This window comes from Anabrus simplex, chromosome 1 (genome assembly GCF_040414725.1).
Source record: "Anabrus simplex isolate iqAnaSimp1 chromosome 1, ASM4041472v1, whole genome shotgun sequence".
Classification (NCBI taxonomy): Eukaryota; Metazoa; Arthropoda; class Insecta; order Orthoptera; family Tettigoniidae; genus Anabrus; species Anabrus simplex.
The window spans coordinates 940,261,487-940,284,893 of record NC_090265.1 but is presented as its reverse complement, the minus strand read 5'-3'; the positions used below and the strand labels follow the sequence as shown (position 1 = coordinate 940,284,893).

Below are 23,407 nucleotides of genomic sequence, written 5' to 3'. Positions count from 1 at the left end.
TATCCTACTACTACCTACTTAAAGAATAGAAATGCAAAATCAAATCTATATCTAATTTATTGGCATGCTAATGTATAATAAAATTGAATAATATATATTCATTGGCAATAACGAAAGGAAAATCATGGAATTATAAGTATCATTCTCAAAGTGCTTGGTTTCCGGGATAAACATATTTGAAAGAACTTTAAATCTTCAACATATTTGCTTACATATTTGTTAATAATCAAATTATACCATATCTTCCATGATTAAATTCATATAAGGGGAAAAATAGGGATCAGAACTTTATTAAACCAAGGAGGAGTGGAATATCTTTCATTTAATGTAGTTTGGGATTTTCTTTGGGGCATAAGTTAAGTTTCATTTTGGTTTTCGGTCTATTTGACCAAAATTTCCTTGGACACATGTTTAGATTCATGTTTGAATTCTTGTTTGTGACTCACCACGTTACGAGATAAGCATTAGCATGTTTAAATATGGGTTCAAAACACCCATACAGTTACCAATATTCCTATCATAACCCAAATGAATAAATTAAATCAGTACATCACCATATATACAACACAAACCAAATAAATCTAGTACGGAGTGCCATAGATTTGACGGTACGTCATTCTAATCTGCGAAAATCGTGCCATACAGTCCTAGTCATGTGCCAAAATATTTACATACTCCCAAATATTTCTTCGCTGTGCCATAGTTTCGATAAAGCAAACCGTACTCCGTATAAGCGTTAACGTGCTGACCTTCAAATACGTAAATGTGCGAGATTTCATTCTATTCCCAAATATATATATCGTAATGCATAACAAACATGTAACCTCTCCATATCCTCCTCCGAAAGTTACAACGAAACACATACAGCTTGGCTCGAGACATGCATTCAACTCAACATGGCCTATATTCTTTACTTGCAGTGCTAACCCAAATCTAAATATAATATGTAACACAGGAATTCGCATTTCAGTTATCTATCCCATTCTTAAATAACGAACAGAAACATATCTCCTCATTCTACTTATAACATGCCACATTAACACTTCATTTCCTTTATATATATATATTCCTCCATATTTAAAATATATCATTATTCAATTCCACTAAAATAACCTCTGTGTTACGGACGCAATATTCAATAACCTGATTATTCTCTTATACACTGCAACTTCGTAATATTTCAAACACTTCTTTTCCATATTATTATCGTACTGGCCATGATTGGTATACATATTGACCTGAAGTTCTAGGTTACGTCTTATATCTCGCTTATATTTATACATCCATAACTGGTTAAACGCTTCACGGTCTACACATATTAATTGGCACAAAACATGCACAAATACTCAGTCAGATCTAGTTTCCAATAACCTTAAAATTATCACATTAGCACTGTAGTTATATAGCACAAAATAGCACATTTCATCGGCTAATAATTGGCATTTATATTCATATATCCTTTCATTGGCACTTGATCTCTTATATCTAGCACTCCTGTACACCTATAAATATTTTTCATCAATTGATTTGAAATTCATTACGATGCAACTCATAATACTTATCTTGTAACGGGATTTTGCTGCTGGATCTTTGCTGGACTACGGCATCTTGGAGTAGGCAACCACTGCGATCCGAAGATTACGTCATCTGCGGCTTCGGCTTGGGTCTTGGCTTGAGCTAATCAGTCTTGAGCAAACATTCCTTCTGTTTAAGCTGAGTCCATCTTGTCACCAGTCATCATGCAATCATAAAAGAACAAATACATAGTAGATTTCATAGTATACTGGTGAATAATAGGCAATTCAATTCGCAATATTTGTTTTTGGAAACTCGTGTTAGACGAAAATATCCTTTTCTTTAAATTTATAGATTTCTCTAATTTGGCCTATTCCTTGCTCTTTCTTTTGCTTAAACAGTTATTGTCTCCCTCCTGGAAACAATAAATTATGCCGCTATGGTACTAATTTCGGCAACGTGTAACTCGGCTGAAGCTTCCTTTCCGTTTCTGAATTCAGATCTCACAGTAACGAATATTTCTTTCAAATCTACTCTTTTTCTGCCTTATATTCTTGCAGATATAGTCTTCTATGCTGTTAATATACTAATAGTTTCGTATTTGATGTTGTGTTGATCTTTTTAAAAATCTTTCTATAAGCCGTGCAACTTCCCTTCAACTTGTAACTCTATCTTCACAAAGTAGTCAAGAATCGTTCTCTTTCAAATTTTTCCGTCCATCATTATTTAACTCTTGAGATTCTTTTCCCTTGCGGCCGGGCGATATCGATTTATTAGATCACTACTCTGTGTACTTGCACCTGAAGCTATTGTCCGCCATCTTTGTCCACTGTATCCATTACATTGACGGCCGCTAATGTAACGTAATGGTACAATACGTAAGTTTAGTTTCACACATACAAAGAATTTTGGCACTAATTTTAGTCCATTTAACATACTTTCTTTCATTTTAGAATAAGAAGACCAAACACTGGCCACAAATTCAGGAACATGATGGGAGGTTCGATCTGCTCTGTCGAAACTCCAGCCCAACACCAACATAGCACGATTCCGTTCGACCAGATCTAATCAATTATGCATTTAGATCCTAAGAAGTCTAATTATTCAGTAGTGTATCAGTTCATTCTAGGAAGTGTTCTAATAACAACAAGGCGAAGATTTCAACTTTGGTTTTATATCAGTTGACTTCTTAATAGCTTAAAGTGGGCTACAACAGTAAACATAAACATAAAAAACAGTAGCAAGACACATTTTATCTTCGTCTGATTTTTCCAAGAAATCTAGCTGATGTTTTAATACAGGTTTTAAAGTGTTATATAACATAAGAACAACCAGCTGAACTTTTCATATTTTAAAGTTTTCTATTACATAAAAACATCATCAAGAAATGTTTATTGTATGTATATGTGTTAAAATAAGGATATATATTGATGGTATGTTATATATAGTTGAATGATGTTAGATTTTAAGATATGGGGAATCTTGCTTAATGAGGTAGAAATCGCTGATGAAGGGAGTGGGGGCTCCCGAGGTATGTACGAGTGAAATAATTGTACAAAATTAGGAACGCAATGATATATTGACAGGGCGGACCAAACCATCACCCGTAGTATATTTATATGGTAGCAACATTGCCGTCACATTCAATATGTGTCCCAATTTGCCTCGTCTTCATCTGCCCCAAGCTGGCTACATCATCCATATGATCAGTGCTTTCCATTGTTTGCATTGAAATGTTATCAGTGGTTGAAAAATCGAAGCCTGCTTTGTGGAAGCAGTTTTGAATTGTGGTCTCATTTACAGATTCCCAAGCTCATTTTAAGAAATGCATTCAAAATTGAGATTTTATGTGAAGCCATTTGCAGGAAAGCCAACCCCTTCTGCATGAGCGTCACTCTATATTTCTGCTTCATGCACCAGATGATGCCTGGTCCAGCAATTGGAGATGGCTTGTACAGATTGTGGGAAGAAACACTACATGTTCATTTCTCAAGTAATATGTATCAGTTGGATGGGCATTACATTGTTCTATGAACAGTACGATTTTCCTCTGCCACTCTGTCCTTCAGGCATCAAGTGATTGCAAGAAGTTCTCAAAAATTGATGCCATCATCCAATGGTATTCGCCGTATACTGGCATAGAAAGGTATGTACATTCTTAAAACTTCACAGATTGTTACACTTCCCTATTATGAACGGCATCAATTTCTCCTTACCACTCTCGTTGCGGCGTAGTAGCACTGTTAGTCTCTCTTTACCGAGTGTACCTTCGTAGCATTAATCACCCTTGATTGTGTACGTTTTATCAGGAAGAAACTGGAAGAATAGTGCTGCTTCATCTGCATTAAAAATATCAACAGGGCTATTGTCCTTTCATACGTAGGTGGTTTGAAAAGTTCTCGGAATGTACTAGAATTAAGTATCTTACCTCAGTGGAACTGCTTTTATTTTTCAACATAGTCTCCCTGTAGACTCATGCATTTGGTGCAGCGATGTTCCAATGCCTTGATCCCATCTCGAAAATAAGATTCCTCCAGGCCTGCAAAATACCTCTCTAATTCGGCTGTCAGTTCTTCCCTTGTAGAAAATCTCCGTCCACGGAGGAAAATTTTCAGCTTGGGGAATAGATGAAAGTCTGATGGTGCCAAATCAGGTGAATAAGGTAGATGTGGCAACAATTCGTACCCCAGTTCATGAAGTTTTGCCATGGCAATAAACACTTGTGTGTGACGGAGTGTTGTCCTGATGAAAGATGACCTTTTTCCTTGCCAAAGCAGGCCTTGTTTCGTGTATCTTTTCCTGTAGTTGGTCTAGGAGGTTTGCATAGTATTGCCCTGTAATTGTTTGGCCAGTAGGAAGATAATCTATCAGCAGAATGCCTTTTGTATCCCAGAAAACTGAGGCCATGACCTTTCCGGCCGAATGCACTGCCTTTGCTTTCTACGGTGGTGGTGTATCAGCATGTTTCCACTGCTTTGACTGCTGTTTTGTCTCTGGGGTATAGTAGTGGATCCAAGTTTCATCTGTTTGATTTCTAGTCTGGTGCGTTTATTGTCCTATGTCAAGAGCCGCGGCACCCATCTTGCGGATAATTTTTTCATACCCAATTCTTCGCTTGAAATATAATATACCCGTTCAGAAGACATCCCTACAGCTTCAGCAATCTCCTGCACTTTCAGTCGACGATCCTCCATGACTATTTTATGCACTTATGCGGTAAATTCTGGAGTCGTAACACTTTTTGGCCGTCCACTATGCGGATCATCATGCAAGCTCTCCCGACCAAATTTAAACTCGCTGGTCCACTTGGCAACAGTTGAAAATGAAGGAGCAGAGTCCCCCAGTGTGTTCTGAAAGTCGGCATGAATTTCCTTTGCTTTCATACCTTTCTTTACAAAGTATTTAATCACTGCTCGAATCTCAGTTTCTTCCATTGTCACAAATCACTACGCGGGAATAACAACAAAGAGTCGTCACTACCACACTCCTGCAGCTAGAGCACTGACGCGCCACGTGTTCACTCACAAAGGATGTGTGATTATTGCACGGGAACCTCGTTGCTCTAGCACTGACATCTAGCGGTGATTCCAAGAACTTTTCAAACCGTCCTCATATATCTGGCAGTGTTATTCTCTCCAAGTCTTAACAGTATCAATATTGACACTGGCAGCCTCCTCACATACGGATTTTTATGAAAGTTTTTTTTTTTTAAACCTTCCATCATCCATTAGATGTCTTGAAGTTATTACATAATCCCATTTTGATGGCTAAATGTGATGCCTTGGCACGAACCATTGTTCCATCGATTGGAATATTAGAAGCCTGAGCCTGTTTAAACCATTTCACCAGAACATCTTTTAAATTTGAAAACAGGATTTTATGAACATGTTTCGTTTGGCTGCTTTCTCCTTCCAGACAAGCATCCTCAATCTTATTTTGGTTGCTTACAATTTTGTTTAAAGTTGTCATAGGAATGTCCAACATCTGGGCAAGATGCACACGTTTCATGTGTGGATTAACATCCACTTTCTCAATAAACTTTAATTTTTCATCATTTGTAAACTGTCTAGCTATGAAAACTCATTCTCCATAACTGAATGTCCTGCAACATACTATGCATAAGTACAGTAGGTTTAATTTACATATGTTGTTACACACTTCACTTACAGATGTAAATTTAACCATCAACAAGTCAGCTAAGCTACTATTGCATGATCCAAACAACCACAGCAAAGGCTGGCTTGGGACTGATACTCTCTGTAGCTGTAGACCAACACGCTGTCGGGCTATGCAGTCTGGGGCCACAAAATTAAGTTACGTCATAATTTCACCATTACTTTTTTCTACCTTGCATATTTCTATACTCTTGTTATATTTACCATCAGTGCCATGGAAACCATGAAGAAGATGGGCACTCTATAACTTCTCACCAGCGTTGCCTAGGACATGGAGTTTATACTTCTGGGTGCCATTACAATGGACGTAATGGTTTCATATTGCTTTCATCTGCATTCATCTGTGTCCTATTATCCAGAGCCTGATTTCTACACACTACCACAATATTACCTGTGCAAACCTCTACAACAGTGAAGGTGGTGATGGTGATCATCAATCCGGCGGAACTGGCGGAAGAGTCAGCGCTTTCCAACTAAGGCATGACGTTAAAATGTGTACAGCGAATGACCACCAGTATAAGTGGCCCCCCTGTACCCAGTGCCAACAGCCTCCTCGGAGGATGGATGAGCAGGTAGAGGTCCAGGACACCCTCTTGTCCTTAGGGTGGGAAGCTGCCCCTAAAGGCGGAAGAGCCACTGGATGGCCAACGGCATAGGATCAGGAAGGCAAGGGGAAACCACCTGATTATCATCCCATGAGCACATCATGCAGTCTCAAAAAATGAATATTGGTATGTTGCACGATCCGAATAGCGATCGGCTTCAGTTTGGGTCCGCACCGAACAATGTGAAATGTGCAACCGGACGTGCAGAGGTGAACGAGGAGGCCTCTCATGGTAAATCTGCTATTGATCGACCAAATGTAGACCAACTTCGCAGAGGTAAAACAATAACATGGAATAGCTACAATAGCTACATGGGTTACTTCAGATGGGAAAACTTCACAATGTAGAAAGAGAACTAAAGAAACAAATCAACATTTGTGGACTGTCACCTCACTCTCAACACCAAGCCATATAACAGGAGTGGCCACTAACCTTAATTTTGGGAGCCGCAAATTTAGGAGTCAAAATTGGGAGCATGTTTAAAAAATTGTTTATAAAATGAAGACATGTTTTTTCATTTTGTGAGAAATAAAGGGACATTTATTTTCTACACTACACCTAACATTATTGTTTAGGTACACATCAGGGAATGAGATTTTACTTTTGAGAAGTACTTTTTCGAGTGTTTATTTTTGCTGTTATTTTTTAAAAATCTGGCTGATAATTTGTAAGCGCAGTTTGCACAAGTTCACTTAAAATGTTCATCAGTTCAGATCAGTATTTAGATTTAATGAATTTTGCATTGAGTACAGTGATTCACACACATAAGTAGTCCCAAAGATTGAGATAAGTCTCTTAGCATATGCTTTTATTTCTTCCAAAATTCTATGGTAGAAACATCACTTTGTTTGAGTCCTTTTAGTCCTTCGTCCTCTTGCAGTTCTAGTAGCTCCAACTCTACATCTGCTGAATCCTTTGTTATTGGTGATGGAAACAGGACAGCAATTGCCCACAACATCGATAGCAAAAGGATTTTCCAGGAATAAAAATGAAGGTTTAAGTGACCTCAATTCATTAAATCTGCCATTGATTTCTTCAGCAAGGCCAGACATTTTACTCATGTAATCTTCAGTTTCCACCTGAACGTCAGGAAGGCTTTCATTAATTTTCTTCAAACATTTCAAGTGAGCAAATGTTTTAGTCTGCAGGTCTTTCCCAAAAAGCTTTAACTTGCTATGGAAGTTAAATACAGTCTGGGCCAAATCAGAAATAAGTTTTTCTCTTCCTTGTAAAGATATGTTTAGCATTTTTAAATGCTGGACTACATCTGTAAAAAAAAAAGCCAAATCTAACAACCATGGGGGACATTAAGTTCAGGGAAAGATTTTCCTTTTTTTTTTTTTTTTTCCATAAACTGTTTGATTGGGTAAAGTAATTCAAAAAATTCTGCCAAGAACATTGCTTACTGATAGCCATTTTATTAAGCAGTACTAAGATACATCATCAGGAAGCTCAACATTGTTCATATCTTCTATAAAAGATTTGAACTATCGGTGTGTTTTCGCACTTGAGCAAATACAGTTCACAATTTTTGGAACTACTTGCATAATATGCAGGTACTGGAAATATTTTGCTGCTAAATGTTCTCTGTGTATAACACAATGTACAGGTAGGAAATCAGGAAATGATGTGTGAGCATTTAAAAGCCCACTAAGCCCTTGTTTCGTGCTAGTCATAGGTGGCACACCATCGGTAGCAATGCTGACACTATTACCGATAGGCACTGAGTTTTTCTGTAAAATGCCATCCAGGGCTTCTTTAATGTCACAACCGCGAGTGGTATCCTTCTAAGTAACCAGGTCAAGTTCTTCTTCCACCACCTCAAAGTCCTTTGACACATACCTCACAATTATGGCTAGTTGTGGTTTATCTTTGATACCAGTAGGGGCGTCCAGAGCCAGACTTACTGCTGAGCACTCGCATAGATTTTTTTGTAAATTATTTAAAATATCCACACTAATAAGCAGTCAAACTTCCATGCTGATGCCTATGGCATGTCTATCTGAGCTGCCACTTTCTAATCTGACTGGGCAGCTCTCTCCTTTTCTACTACCTTATCCACACCTCAGCATTGGTTATCTTCATTGACCAACTTTCTGCATTCAATGTCAATTCCACTTCATTATATTCCATGTAAATCAAGAAAAACAATGAACTGTATTTTCAATCGCCCAATTTTTTCACCTGGGTTTTCAATGGTTTGGCTTCTCTTTGGCTAATCCATTCTGCACTGAGCTGCTTTGTTGTGGGATCAGAATCAAGTTAGCAAAATTCCATACTGCTGACTGTGGCTACTTGTTCTCATCTCATATGAGAAAGTATAGGATGCTGCACACAGTTTAATATTGTGGTAGAGGACCTGTGCTGTTACAGAGTATTTGTTATAAATAGGTCAGGTTGCATGTCTTGATATGGAATTGCTCCATGCGCTGCCCGGGTCCTTTTTGAATGTTTCCTTGTAGGATTTGTATTACATCTTAATTATGTGTCAAGTGAATTTTTGTAATTTCTTTATTGTTACGTTGATTGTATGTTTAATTAAAAGTATTAGATCTAGATTATGTTGTTTCACGTGAAGCTTTGTCCTTGTTGCAGCCCATATTATCGGGGAAGTAGTTGTTCCTTTCAAATAAATAATAAAGATAAGTGATAACTCTATGTATTTACATGTTGCCTTATAGTATGATGTACATGATTCCAATTGTCATTGAGACTGTCACCAATCAGGCTAGCGAACCTGAAAACTGGGAATTCAGTACCAATCTTGATCATTGTGGATTTTTTTCTGTATCACCTCTTCTCACCCACTATGTTCTGCAGGACATATGTATTGAATAGGTGGAATAAATAAATTTTAATATTTATTTGACTTCATTGCCTATAGTTGCCGTCATTTTTAATCGTTTAGCTTTGCCGATCTAGGTAATTTTTTAATATATGGGGATGAGTGCGGAGCCAGTTGTGCGTGTAATATTGCACTTGCTCATTGGTTGTGAAGCACTGTCCATCAAGAGCTTCTTTGAGCTGGCCGAACATGTGGAAGTTGCACAGTTAGAGATCTGGACTGTAGGGTGGATGTTGAAGGGCAGTTCAGTGCATCTTGACCCATTTTTGTTCTGTTATTGCTGTGGTGTGTGGCCTGATGTCATGCAGAATCAACACATCTCTAATTGGTTGACTTCACAAGTTTGACTTGAAGGCAACTGGAACTTGACTGAGACAGTTGCGCTAAAAGGCAGCATTAATAGTCTGTCGTTTTTGGAGGAAATCACTCATCAGGATGCCTGTTGAGTCCCAGAACACTGTGACCAAAACCTTCCTATTGACGTTCTTTAGAAATATCAAGCACTGTGATGTGGCTATCCCCTTGAGTAGATTCATGAACATCCTGCATGTTCTGTGGTGTGATGCTAGTGTGGGCCCAGGTTTTCAACACGATCATGTTCTTTTTGAACTTGCTGCACCGATAATAACAATAATGTTATTTGCATTACGCGCCACTAACTACATTTTATGATTTTCGGAGATGCCTAGGTGCCGGAATTTTGTCCCTCAGGAGTTCTTTTACGTGCCAGTAAATCTACTGACACGAGGCTGACGTATTTGAGCACCTTCAAATACCACTGGACTGAGCCATGGGCATAGACGATTGTGAATTTCAGCCACATTAACATTCTGTTGACAGAATTGTGCAATGGCAGGGTGCACCTCCCTCTCACTTATCGCGTTGATAACTGACTGTGAGAGCAGAATAAGTTCCCAAGACAACTGTTCTCTTCCAGAAACCCCACCACACATTTTGTAAAAGCCTCAAAACCCTCAGGCATTCTACAGACACAGTAAAAATATACATGTTTGTATTTGTTCCATCCATGTAGTTGTTTCTCCATTCTTGAAGTAATAACATTGCACTAAATAATCCTTCAATTAGCTCTATCCACTGACTGCCACACTCGTAATGAATATGAAGGCTTCAGTAATGTTTGTACTGTTATTTGTAGAACAGGCTGTAGTAGCCTATATGGAAAGCATTGTCACACTTTTGATGTAGTTCACAAAAGAGGACAACCTTGCTCTTAACATCTTTAGTTTGGTGTTTCTGAACACTCTTGCCAATGCATTGTTAGGAGAGTTGTGTAATATACTAATGTTTTGTGTAATTTTTTTTTTACTGAATTTTTGTAGTTGTTGTTTGAAATGTTACAAGTTTTGGTGTTTAACACTGCCATTATTTTTGCTAGGTATGTGTCAAGTGGCGATCCATCTCGAAAAATCATGTGCGAATGGAAACCAAGTAACGATCAAGAATGGAGTGTTCCGCCTGTACCTGCCCTCGAGGAGAGAAGTGTTGGAGATTCATCTGAAGATACATTTCCTCTCCTGGAACATAGAGTTAAAGTTGCATTTGCCACGGACATCTATGGAACATTCCGGCAATCTGTTGTGTTTGACTTTGGTGGTGAACCAGTTTTAGTTCGCCACCTCTGTGTGGATGTGGTGCCAGTGACGGATGCTGATCGTATGAAAGAAATTCGTAAGGAACTGGTGTTATCTACTGCAGAGCGTTGGGATACTGCAAATTCAGAGATTGTTGTGTTTTCATCTCCGGTTACTCCTTTGGTCACTACACCAGCTGCGGTAGCTTTAGACAGTGAGCGTGAAAGGGATCTCTTGAGTGCTTATCCTAGTCCAAGGGCTGATACATTTGTTCTAACTCAGTCTACGGTGACTGAAAAGAAATTAACTCGGAATAATTACAGGGCTCGCATGCATGAACTACTTTGTGTGGAAGAAATGGCAAGATATGAACAGGTTTGTTATATAGAAATATTTCTAATTTTATATTTTTATTTGCGTTTTGGGGATATATTTAGGAATGTTGTCTGTCTTATCATATACCCTGAGCTATGGTAAAAGTATCATCATTGTAGGAGTAGAACAATCATTTAACTCCTTCAGGCCTTTAAATGAGGTTGATACGACCTAGTATGCAAAACTACCTTAAATGTCTTGATTAACGAATAAAATAAACACACTCATTTTTACACCATGTGGAAAAGAAGAGATTCATTTTAACTGTGGGATTTGACATTTCATCTTTGGGCACGTGTTTGTGATGTAGTATGGGAAAAAAGAAGAAATTTATAGTACATGTTCAGTTTTTTGTTACTGAGAGAAAGACTACTGTAGTGGGTTTTGTGATAGTAGAATGGTACTGTAAATGCACTGTATGTTACAGATGGAGAATCAGCTGCAGAAAAGAGCTAAGATCTCTTACCAAGGGGTGCTCACAACAGAATGGTTTGCAAGGAATGGTGTTGTTAGAGCTAATTCTAGATCAGATTATGTCAGCAGGAGATTCTTTTGGTAGTGGGGGAGGGAGAGAATAATTGATGGAAATCCAGCATTCTATTCTGGAGCATTCTGGGATGAAACTAACAGTACATGTGTGATGAGAGAGAAGTTGGTATGTGAAGATTGGTGGCATGTAGGACTAGCAATTTGGTGACAGTAGTTAATATCACTTTGGTAGCTCCTTGAAATGAGATCTTCCTTCTAAGGTTTTTTTTTTTTTTGAACAGACCCATTTTTTCTTGTAAAACTAGGCTTTATGGCAGAGAGTATTTTACAGGATAGAAGTGCAAGTTGTCAGAGTGGCAGTGTTCTTGATTATGGGTGAGCTTAAATGTGGACAGGTTAAGGAAGGTACTGTGGTACTGGAGATGTATAATGAAATTTGAAATGAAAAATCAGACAGTCCAAAAATGAATATGCAATGGAGACGATATGGTCAAATTTTGAGAGATGCCAATAATGAAATCATCTTGGGCGTGGAAGAGAAACTCAAACGATGGAAGGAATACATAGAAATTCTATTCAAAGATGACGGAAATGATCCTCCTTCACCTCACGAGAGAAAATAGCCCTGAAATAACAAAAAGTGAAGTACATGCCATAAAACTTCAAAAGAATGGTAAAGCAACTGGACCGGACGGTGTGTACGCTGAAGTTTTCAAAGTAATAACAGAACAGGAATCTACCGGCCTCAATATCTTAACATCATTATTCAATCAAATATATGTATCAGGAAAAATACCGTCAGACTGGCTGAAATCAACCTTCATACCACTACCAAAGAAGCCTAACTCGTCTCAGTGCGATGATTATTGTATGATAAGTTTGATGTCTTATGTGCTTAAAATATTCTTGCGAATCATTCACACTAGAATATATAAAAAATGTGATTCCCATTTGGATCAGAATCAGTTTGGTTTCCAAAATGGTGTTGGTACACGTGAGGTACTCTTTTCGTTAAATGTGTTGTTACAGAGGTGCAGAGATATGAATGTTGATGTCTATGCATGTTTTATAGACTATAAGAAAGCTTTTGATTGTGTCAGGCACAATAAGCTGATAGAGATCCTGAGATTAACGGGTATTCACTCCGGTGACTTACGTATAATCAGTAACCGGTACTTGAATCAGTTTGCAAATCTCAAAACTGATCAAGGAACGTCAGAAACTGCTTTGATCAACAAGGGTGTCTGCTAGGGTTGTGTACTGTCACCCCTGTTGTTTAACATTTACTCAGAAGCAATCCTTAAAGAAGTATTGGCAGACTATGCTGGGATCAAAATTAATGGGAAAATCATCAACAATATCAGATATGCAGATGATACTGTTGTCATAGCTGATGACATGCCTGCCCTTCAGTGCATGATAAACTTCTTAGTTCAGCACTGTGAAGAGTTTGGATTACGAGGACGGTTTGAAAAGTTCTTGGAATCACCGCTAGATGTCAGTGCTAGAGCAACGAGGTTCCCGCGCAATAATCACACATCCTTTGTGAGTGAACACGTGGCGCGTCATTGCTCTAGCTGCAGGGGTGTGGTAGTGACGACTCTGTTGTTGTTCCCGCGTAGTGACTTGTGACGATGGAAAAAACTGAGATTCGAGCAGTGATTAAATATTTTGTAAAGAAAGGTATGAAAGCAAAGGAAATTCATGCCGACTTTCAGAACACACTGGGGGACTCTGCTCCTTCATTTTCAACTGTTGCGAGTTTAAATTTGGTCGGGAGAGCTTGGATGATGATCCGCGAAGTGGACGGCTAAAAAGTGTTACGACCCCAGAATTTATCGCAAAAGTGCATAAAATGGTCATGGAGGATTGTCGACTGAAAGTGCGGGAGATTGCTGAAGCTGTAGGGATGTCTTCTGAACGGGTATATTATATTTTAACCGAAGAATTGGGTATGAAAAAATTATCTGCAAGGTGGGTGCCACGGCTCTTGACATTGGACAATAAGCGGACCAGATTGGAAATGTCCAAACAATATCTGGCCCGTTTTCAGTGCAACCAACAAGATTTTTTGCACCGGTTTGTGACTACAGATGAAACTTGGATCCACTACTATACCCCAGAGACAAAACAGCAGTCCAAGCAGTGGAAACATGCTGATACACCACCGCCATAGAAAGCAAAGGCAGTGCGTTCGGCCGGAAAGGTAATGGCCTCAGTTTTCTGGGATGCAAAAGGCATTCTGCTGATAGATTATCTTCCTACTGGCGAAACAATTACGGGGCAATACTATGCAAACCTCCTAGACCAACTACAGGAAAAGATACGCGAAACAAGGCCTGGTTTGGCAAGGTAAAATGTCATCTTTCATCAGGACAGCGTTCCGCCGCACACAAGTGTTATTGCCATGGCAAGACGTCATGAACGGGGGTACGAATTGTTGCCACATCCACCTTATTCACCTGATTTGGCACCATCAGACTTTCATCTATTCCCCAAGCAAAAATTTTCCTCGGTGGACGGAGATTTTCTACAAGGGAAGAACTGACAGCCGAATTGGAGAGGTATTTTGCAGGCCTGGAGGAATCTCATTTTCGAGATGGGATCAAGGCATTGGAACATCGCTGCACCAAATGCATGAGTCTACAGGGAGACTATGTTGAAAAATAAAATAAGTTCCACCGAGGTAAGATACTTAATTCTGGTACTTTTCAAACCACCTATGTATATGTTAACCCCTCAAAGACGAAACTGATGGTGTTCTCAAAGAAGACAATTCGGACAAATCTCACAGTTAAAGATAAAATAGTTCAGCAATTGTCTTCTCTCAAATATCTGGGTACCATCGTGGATGACCAATGTAACTCCAAACGGGAGATAATATCTAGAATTGAGCAGGCCAGGAAACAATTCGTTACCATGAAGAAATTCTTTGTGAGGTCAGATCTCAGTCTCCAACTACGAATTTGTATGATCCGCTGCTATATATTTTCTGTTCTCCTATATGGATGTGAAAGCTGGACTCTGGATCCTATCATAGAAAAATTGATTGATGCCTTCGAAATGTTCCTGTATCGCTGTCTCTTGCGGATATCCTCGGTGATGAAAATCCCCAATGCCGAGGTCCTTCATCACCATGAAACAGAGGAAAACACAATACCTAGGACATATCGTGAGAGGTATCAATTATTACAGCTATTATCGAAGGAAAGATACAGGGGGAGAGATCTGTTGGGAGAAGAAGAAATTCATGGCTGAAAGACCTTCGAAGATGGCACTGCTGAACTTCAGAAGTGACATTCCATTCTGCGCTGTCACGATCAGAGCTAGTTACGTGGACCGTCAACCTCCGCTCGGAGACGGCGTCTTAAGAAGAAGAACCATAACAGTATTGTATTGCAGGATTTTAAATTGAATGCTTCCCTTGAGTTGCAACGGTCGCACCAGTCTTTTGCATCTACAGCGTCGGGGACACATGTCAAGCTTTTGAGAAGAAACTCCATAAGGACACAAAATCAAAACCTATTTGGAAATCATCTCAAATGGGCTTTATTTACCAATTTAATTTTTCAGATTTCGGACACCAGGTATTAAGTTATTATAATTACTAGCTGTTACCCACGGCTTTGCTCGCAAGGATTTTGTAAGTTGATAAAATTAATTGTTCCTTGGTACTGCACTGAGACATTATCTGAAAATTCCTAAAGTATAAAAACTCACCAAAAAATTGCATGTCATTTATCCCAGAACCTGTTTGTAAACCACGTTTGTGGCATTGTCTTTTGGATCTAAGATGATCAGGCTACTGGCAGAGCTAAATATGGAACATGCGGCATGGAACTTAAAAATAAAAAATAAAAAAAGAAGTTTCTTTATTTCTAAAGGAAATTCCAAATACCAAATTTCACGTCTGTAACATCTTAGTTTTTGAGATATAGCATCCTCATAAAGAGAATTCAACTCCTTCACTTATTTTCGATCTCCAGCTTAAGTTGATTTTCCGAAAACACAAACTACGTGTTTCTTTATTTTTAAAGCGGATTACAAATACCAGTTTTCATGCTTGTAACATGTTAAGTTTATGAGATATATTGTAGTTATACTCATTTTACAAACTGCCCCACTCCTTGGCTGAGTGGTCAGTATTGAGGTCTTCGGTTCGCAGGGTTCTGGGTTTGATTCCGGGCTGGGTTGGGGATTTTAATCACATGTGATTAATTCTTTCGGTTCGGGGACAGATTGTTTGTGTTTGTCCCAACACTCTCCTCTTCATATTCATTCAGCACACCACATTACCAACCACAACAGGAACACGTGATAGTAATTGCATCCCTACACATACGGTTGGCATCAGGAAGAGCATCCAGCCCTAGAACAGGGTCAAATTCACATGTGGGACCTGGTCGCACCTGCGACCCCTCAGGTGTTGGAAAAGCGGTAGAAGAAGAAGATACTTATTTTAAAACTTCACCTGCTTAAGTGGATTTTAGAAGAAATGCGTTCGTTTACTTTTAAAGGAGATTCCAAATACCAGTTTTCATGTCTGTAACATAGGTTTTTTTGATATATTGTAGATAATCTCGCTGCTGTAGAATACTGGAGCTGACGTTGCCATGATTATGGCAGTTCATTTCTTTATCCAATTCCTAGGCAGGGTAGTGTGGTGCCAGTATCTCCATAACGGTTGGTTTTAGGGCCTGTAGGGCTTACCAAGTTTTGTTCTTTGTGTCAAGGGGTTTAAATTGAGCTTTGTCTCGTCCTTGTACAACAAATTTGATATTTCTCCTACATTAGCCTAGTATTTTTATATCCCCCCCTGCCCCCCCCCCCCCCCCCGAATTGCTTTGAATATAGAATACAGCCCGTATCCCTCAGGGATAATGAATATTTATATTAGTAATCCTGGACCTGTAGTGTATTGTGTGAGTAAGAGCTCGAGCATCTTGGAACATGACATCATGACCCGATGACAGAGCGTGCTCAGCTATTGCTGATTTGTGTGGGTGGTTGAGATGAATATTACGTTCATTTTCCTTGATACGGTTGCCAGCCATTAAGGATTTACGTAGGTATTTCCCTTCACTTTCCCTTCACTATTGTTATTTCGTTTCGGTGTTTTCCAAATTCGTAGGTTCTTCATCGCCAGATGTTTGATTCCAGACTTGTGTCAATGTCATACCTTCATATGTGCATATGTCTGTTATGTTATGTGACCTTCTGAGACTGATTCTGATGGTTCCGTCAGCTTCCGCTTCGAATGCTAGCGCTGTACCGTGTCTGAGGAGCCATCTGGTGACGAATGAACATACCATTTCCACTTCTATTGGGTAATGTCTAAATTCAAAGCTCATTGTTTTAGAAGCCTTCCTCGAGGACAGTCAAGATTTTCTTCTGATGACGCAGAGCATAGTTCTCTGTGAAACGTAAAGAATTTCACCTTATTTCTTTGACACGGCATAAGCCCAAAAGCCTATATAATGTCTGTAAGTATGGGCCATGAAAGCATCAATGGGTCCTCTTCTTTTGTTAACTCTGCGTACAAACTCTTGGCTTTAGCTTGAATAACAGCTCCAGAGAGATGTATGTGTTGTTGGTTGTGATGCTCAATCCAATGGCTTAGCACGTTTTTCTTTCTTTCCATCGCTTCCGAGCGAGATTTGGTCACTTTAGTCGCACTTAAGGTAATAGAAGATTGAGCAGTTTTTCGAGTTGGTTTTGCATTGTCGCGAACAGTTCTCACAGTGGATTCCCTAAGTCCCAAAGCACACTGAATGTCAATGATATGCTCATCTTTCTCACAGCAAACCAAAACTTCTAACTTAGTTTCTAATGAATACAACTTTAGTTCATGCTTCTTTCATTCGACACCCGGTATTTTAAATATGAAACCTGAAAAGTGCAACTTCACAGCTCTACTGACCGGAACTGATGATTCATGTCCCGACAAATGCTACAGGAGATGCGTATAGAGATGTGCTTACCCTGCTTAAACTTGGTGCGCAACATAGTGTACGTTACAGAATTTGGCATGCATGTCTTTACCTGCCTTAAAGCATTACAGCTTCCACTTGCTGTTAACAGGTGGCAGCACTAGACTTAAAACCAAAATCGCATATAATGGGGTTTACCTGTATTGTACTTAATTCACAGAAGCCTGCAGATGTAACGCTCAAAGGCAATAAGTCCACAAGAAAGACACTGTATATACGTATATGGAAGCACCTAAAAGAGAGTTAAGAACAATGGCAGGGACCGAAAATAAATTTGAATTTATATTAAAAAGATGAAGAGAACCTGTGTATCTTCTATTTTAGAGCGAACACCTTGACCACTCTACTACGCTGCCTTTTTACATGACTCTAAAATCTTGAAGATTTTCAGTCCAATAAGGTATTGATTTTGAACCTCTTGAAAGCTTGACATAAATCGTTGTCCATAACTCTACAGAATCCCCTTATGAGGCTTGTTGGTGATAATCAGCTGATGCAAACACATAAAATAAGATGATCGAAATGAGCTTCATACATCTGGTGATAGATACCACCTGAGTCGAAAGCAAGAAGTTGCTGAAAATCAGTCTAGCCAACCCCTCAACTGCATCAGGACAGTTCTTATATGAGGCATACCTATTTATTTCTTCTGTGAAGAAAGTAATAACTTCGTCAAAGAAAGCTCATTTGCATCAGTAGTCACCTTTGTCCAGAAATTTCTTCCCTAGATGCATGATTGAACATTTAGTGTAGAACTTCTCATGTGACATTTTTTTACCTGTGAACACAATGTTCTAGAGATTGTATCTTTGTTGTGTAAGTGGCAGAATTGTATGTGTTGGATGGATCAGTAATTCTCTTATAATAACAGTCCTACTTCAGCATCAGCCAGAAGTTGTCTTCTAGAAAAGTTTCCAGTAGTTCCACAGACTTCATTATCCATAAAATCCTCATCCGTCAAAAGGGTATACTTGGATGGGGCTGTAAAAATATGCTCTGCTTCATTATCCTCTTCAAGTAGTTGATCATGATCTTCTTGAACCATGAAGCCTAGTTTTAAAATTAAGGCTAGTTCTTTTAAAATGAAATACAAACTTCGAATTTTTCTGAATGTTTTAAGCAAGCCTCAGATGTGGGAGTGAGTCCCACTTCCATTTGACAGGCTAGGCATTCCTTGGAAACAACTTGGTGAATGAAATGGAATTCGGCAGGGAGCTGTCAATATTAATGGGGATTATGGAAGAAAGAAAGGAGAACTGGCTGGGCCAGCAAATAGGATGTGTCTGGATGTCTTAGGAGTTAATGATACTCAGGTAAGGGGAGATAAAGAGGAAGAGATAGAAGATAATAATGTGTTCTTTATGGGTGTTAAAAAGAGTGTGAGGTAGAACTGTTCATCAGAAGTACTGTAGCATGCAACATACATTCTGTTAAGCATTTAAGCATTTAAATGAACAACTAATTTGCATAGATTTAGCAGTTGAACAAATGAAGATGAGAATTGTCTCTGTGAGGGTGTAGACAAGTATGAAGTTGACAAGTTTTATGAGTTCCTTTTCATCAGATGTAGTGATCTGTTGTTTAATTCAGTTTGAAGTGAATGTCTGAAAAAAGAAAATATTTGAAGTGAATTATTGAGAAAAGGAGGGAAGCTAGAAGCTTGAGGTTAACATACAGCTACCGTATATGAGAGTCGCCCCTATGTTCCTCGTAAATTGTGTGCACTTGGCACAGACACCAACACCAGACTGACTGTAAAGAGGGAGCACAAGTATAGCTTATGATGGCAGGGATTGGAGTTTAATGTAGCACTGAGTGACATGGTAGTGAGGGTAAAGATCAAGGACAGGATAGAGGTAATGGGCAATTTCAGTGTGAGATTTACAAATACAGTAGAAGTAAAGGATATGACAAGGTGATGCATAAAGATATGAAAGCTAATAGAATAGGAATGGGAAGCGTTCAGTGAACTTATGTGCTAGTGTGAGATTTGCAGTTCTGAATACATTCTCCAAGCATAACGAAGGATAACCTACTTTGAGTTCAGAAAATCTGTGTGGAATGTGTAGGATGATATGAACCACTATCTGATCTGTAGTGAATTAAATATCTCTAGGCCTAGAATAGAGGAAGAGAAATCTTTTTTGCAGACAAAGAAGGGTAGAAAATGTCCTGGATGAGGAAGTTAGACAGAAGTACATGGATGTGATTAGTGAAGAGTTCCAAACAGTGGATAGTAAACAGGTTCAGGATATAATAATAATAATGTTATTGGCTGTACGTCTCACTAACTACTTGTAGGGTTTTTGGAGATGCAGAGTTGCAAGAATTTTGTCCCACAGGAGTTCTTTTACGTGCCAGTAAATCTACCAACATGAAGCTGACTTATTTGAACACCTTCAAATACCACTGGCCTAAGCTAGGATCGAACCTGCCAAGTTGGGCTCAGAAGGCCAGCGCCGGAACCGTCTGAGCCACTCAGCCTGGCGGTTAAGGTTATGGATGGAGAATGGGTGACATACAGAGATGCTGTAGTAGAAACAGCAAGGGAATGCCTAGGAACAACTGTGTGTAGAGAACATCTTTGTGGAATTACGAAGTGAGGGCAGCTTGTAAACATAAAAGGATGGCATATCAGAAATGGCTCCAAACAAGGACTGATGCTAGCAGGAAATTGTACATAGATGAATGAAACAGAGCGAAACAAATAATTGAAGTGATACGCCGAAAAGGAATCTAACCGACATTTTTATCGAAAAAGAGGTTTCATCGGAATAAGGATCTATATGGACGTTCCTGCATAGTGGCGTAGTCAGAAGTTGTTTTGCTGTGCTGGAGGGCTCACGCAGAAAAGGGATCTAACTCCAGTCCAAGATGGCATTTTTTGCAATTAACTCTTAATAAAGAGTTTTTGGTGGTTAGACTCCTATTCGGTGCATCGCTTCAGTTGTTGAATCCAAGAAGAGGTCATGGGAAGATTTTGATAATAACCCAAAAAGACCAGGTCAGGTGGCAGGGAAACCTTTCTGAATGATAATGAAGAATCTCAGAAGGGAGGGGAAAAGGAAATAAATAGTGTGTTTGGTAAATCAGATGTAGTCATAGTAGATCCCAGGGAATCACTGGACAGGTGGAAGGAATATTTTGAAAATCTTCTCAACGTAAAAGTAAATATTTCTGTAGATGACGCAAACAACCAAGCTCATGGGGAGGAGTACAATGTTATTGGTGAAATAGCGCTTAGGAAGCAGAAGGATGGTAAATAAAGTGCGTTGTTATAAAGCAGTAGAAATAAATGAAAAGAGTTCTGAAGTGGTGAAATACAATGGGAAGGCAGGGAAGAAATGGCATCGTAGAGTAAGAAGATTAGCATGGAATATTCATAAGGTATCTTCTGATTGGACGAAAGCAGGTATTTTATTGATCGATATACCAGGCAAGGTGTTCACTGGCATTTTGGAAGGTTAGGGTGCGATCAATGGTTGAGAGTAAGTTGGTTGAAAACTAGTGTGGTTTTTGACTGCAGACTACAGTCTCATATCTTGGAACTTGAAAATAGGTGCAATGAGTAGGATATGAAATTTGATCTTTCCAAGGCTAAAGTGATGTCAGTAGAGAAGAAACCTATGAGAATTGAATGTTAGGTTGGCAATACAAAACTGGAACAGGTAGGATCATTTCAAGTATTTAGCATGTGTGTTCTCTTGGGATGGTAGTATAGTAAGTGAGATTGAATCGAGGTGCAGGTAAGCTAATGCATTGAGTTGGCAGTTGTGATCAATGGTACTGTATTTACTCACATAATGCCCCCATGTATAAAGACCCTCTCAAGATTGTTACGACGTATTTTCTGGAAGGGCAAAACCATGATGATGCTGATGATTTTCTAAATATTCTCCAATTTTTGTGTGCCATGTAATTTCCACTGGGAATCTTTGGTAAGAAATTGAACACCCCTTGCACATAACTTTCCTCTTTCGTGGATTCTAAGCATTTATTAATAATTCTACAAACAGAAAGTCCAAGGCCCTTAACCATCCCTTCCACTTACCTGCTACCCTGGCCGGACTCCGGGTGGGACCAGAAATTTTTTTTTTTTTTTTTTTTTTTGCTAGGGGCTTTACGTCGCACCGACAGAGATAGGTCTTATGGCGACGATGGGAGAGGAAAGGCCTAGGAGTTGGAAGGAAGCGGCCGTGGCCTTAATTAAGGTACAGCCCCAGCATTTGCCTGGTATGAAAATGGGAAACCACGGAAAACCATTTTCAGGGCTGCCGATAGTGGGATTCGAACCTACTATCTCCCGGATGCAAGCTCACAGCCGCGCGCCTCTACGCGCACGGCCAACTCGCCCGGTAGGGGGGGACCAGAAATAAGGAAACAGACAGCTGCATTCAGTTTCTAATAGCAGGCAGGTGAATGAGTTGTAAAGTGATGAGCAAAATGGGATGAAAGAATTGTAGTTACACCATGCAGTTTAAACTTACAGTTGTTTATTTTGCAGAAAATCATGGAATCAATTGCATAGGAAGAGGGTTTTGGGAGGCTCAAAAGAAGAATTAAAAGGAAGCTAAATTCACATATCGTACAATGTAAACTTCATCATGATCCATATTGACGAATATTCACATTAATAAGAAATTAAAATGAAGGTCCTCCTGTTCAATACTATTTAATGATAATGTCAAATCCCTCATACAATGGAACCGGTTTTGAACCCATTATGTGCCATCTTCAGTCATGGACTAAAATTGACAATATACCGTATTTACTCGTGTATTAGACCCCCTCGCATATTAGACCCTCTCTGGCTTTTCGAGACGAAGAAAATGAAAAATATAAATCTCGCCTATAAGACCCCCCAACGTAATTCATCAGAGAACGACGACGATTCCACTTCGAAGCAGGTACAAGTCTTATTGCAGCTCTGATGACATCGCACACATTTGTGAATAGTTCGTCCATACGACCTACCCAATGAAAACGCGTCGAATCCATGCGGTACATCTGTGTTTCGTAGTTAAGAAATGCTCGTCTCTGTAGCGTAGGTCTACTGCAGCTCTGATGATGTCACACAAATAGATGAATAGGCCTAGCTTCGTGTCCAACCCGTGCATTGCAAGCATGCATCAGTCATGCTATATGTCTGTGTTTTGTAGTTAATAATGTCCACCAGCGTAATGGTTAGCACAATTAGTTGCTGTTTTCGGGGGTCGGACTTCGATTCCCAGTACCGTACTGCCAGAGATTTACGAATGGCAGGTTGATATGCGGTAAAAGCGGTACATGTAACTCCCCTCCACTGGGGGTGTGTCTAAAAAGAGCTGTACCACCTCGGGATGAGGAACTTTAGTTGAGAAATATTCGCGGTTGTTGCTATTTATACAGCAGGCGAGATCATTAACAAAGTGGTCGTTTAATATCTGGTAACTCGGGCCAATATAGGTTTGGAGAGAAGTAAGTTTAAAATGTGATAAAAGCTACCCAATTAAAACGATTGTTTTACTTGCCAATGTACCTAACAAGTAATAATAATAATAATAATTATTATTATTTTATGTCCCCATGTACTTTAAATGCTTTTCGGAGACTCCAAACAAAACATACTAGGGTATGCGTTAATAAAAAAGAGACAGCGAACGTACGAAATTAAACATGATAATAAAACGCATTACTGCTACACCTATAGATATCCATAAATGCGGTATATTTTCCTGTTATTTATTTTTATTCTTTCCGTCGAACTTTTGGCACTATCAGGGCGATAATATACCTAACCTAAACAGTGTGGTCTGTCTTATCTCATGGACAGCTGTTTACG

The 23,407-nt window shown here is 39.2% G+C and overlaps 1 protein-coding gene across 2 annotated transcripts in view; it reads left to right on the top strand.

Annotated features, from left to right (window-relative positions):
• The window catches only part of Helz (Helicase with zinc finger), a 454,315-nt gene that overhangs the window by 51,329 nt on the left and 379,579 nt on the right, over positions 1-23,407 (top strand). For both annotated transcript variants that reach the window (XM_068225301.1, XM_067136674.2), the window contains exon 5: positions 10,537-11,107. In XM_068225301.1, coding sequence (XP_068081402.1) covers positions 10,537-11,107 — 571 coding nt within the window. The remainder of the gene's footprint in view (positions 1-10,536; positions 11,108-23,407) is intronic.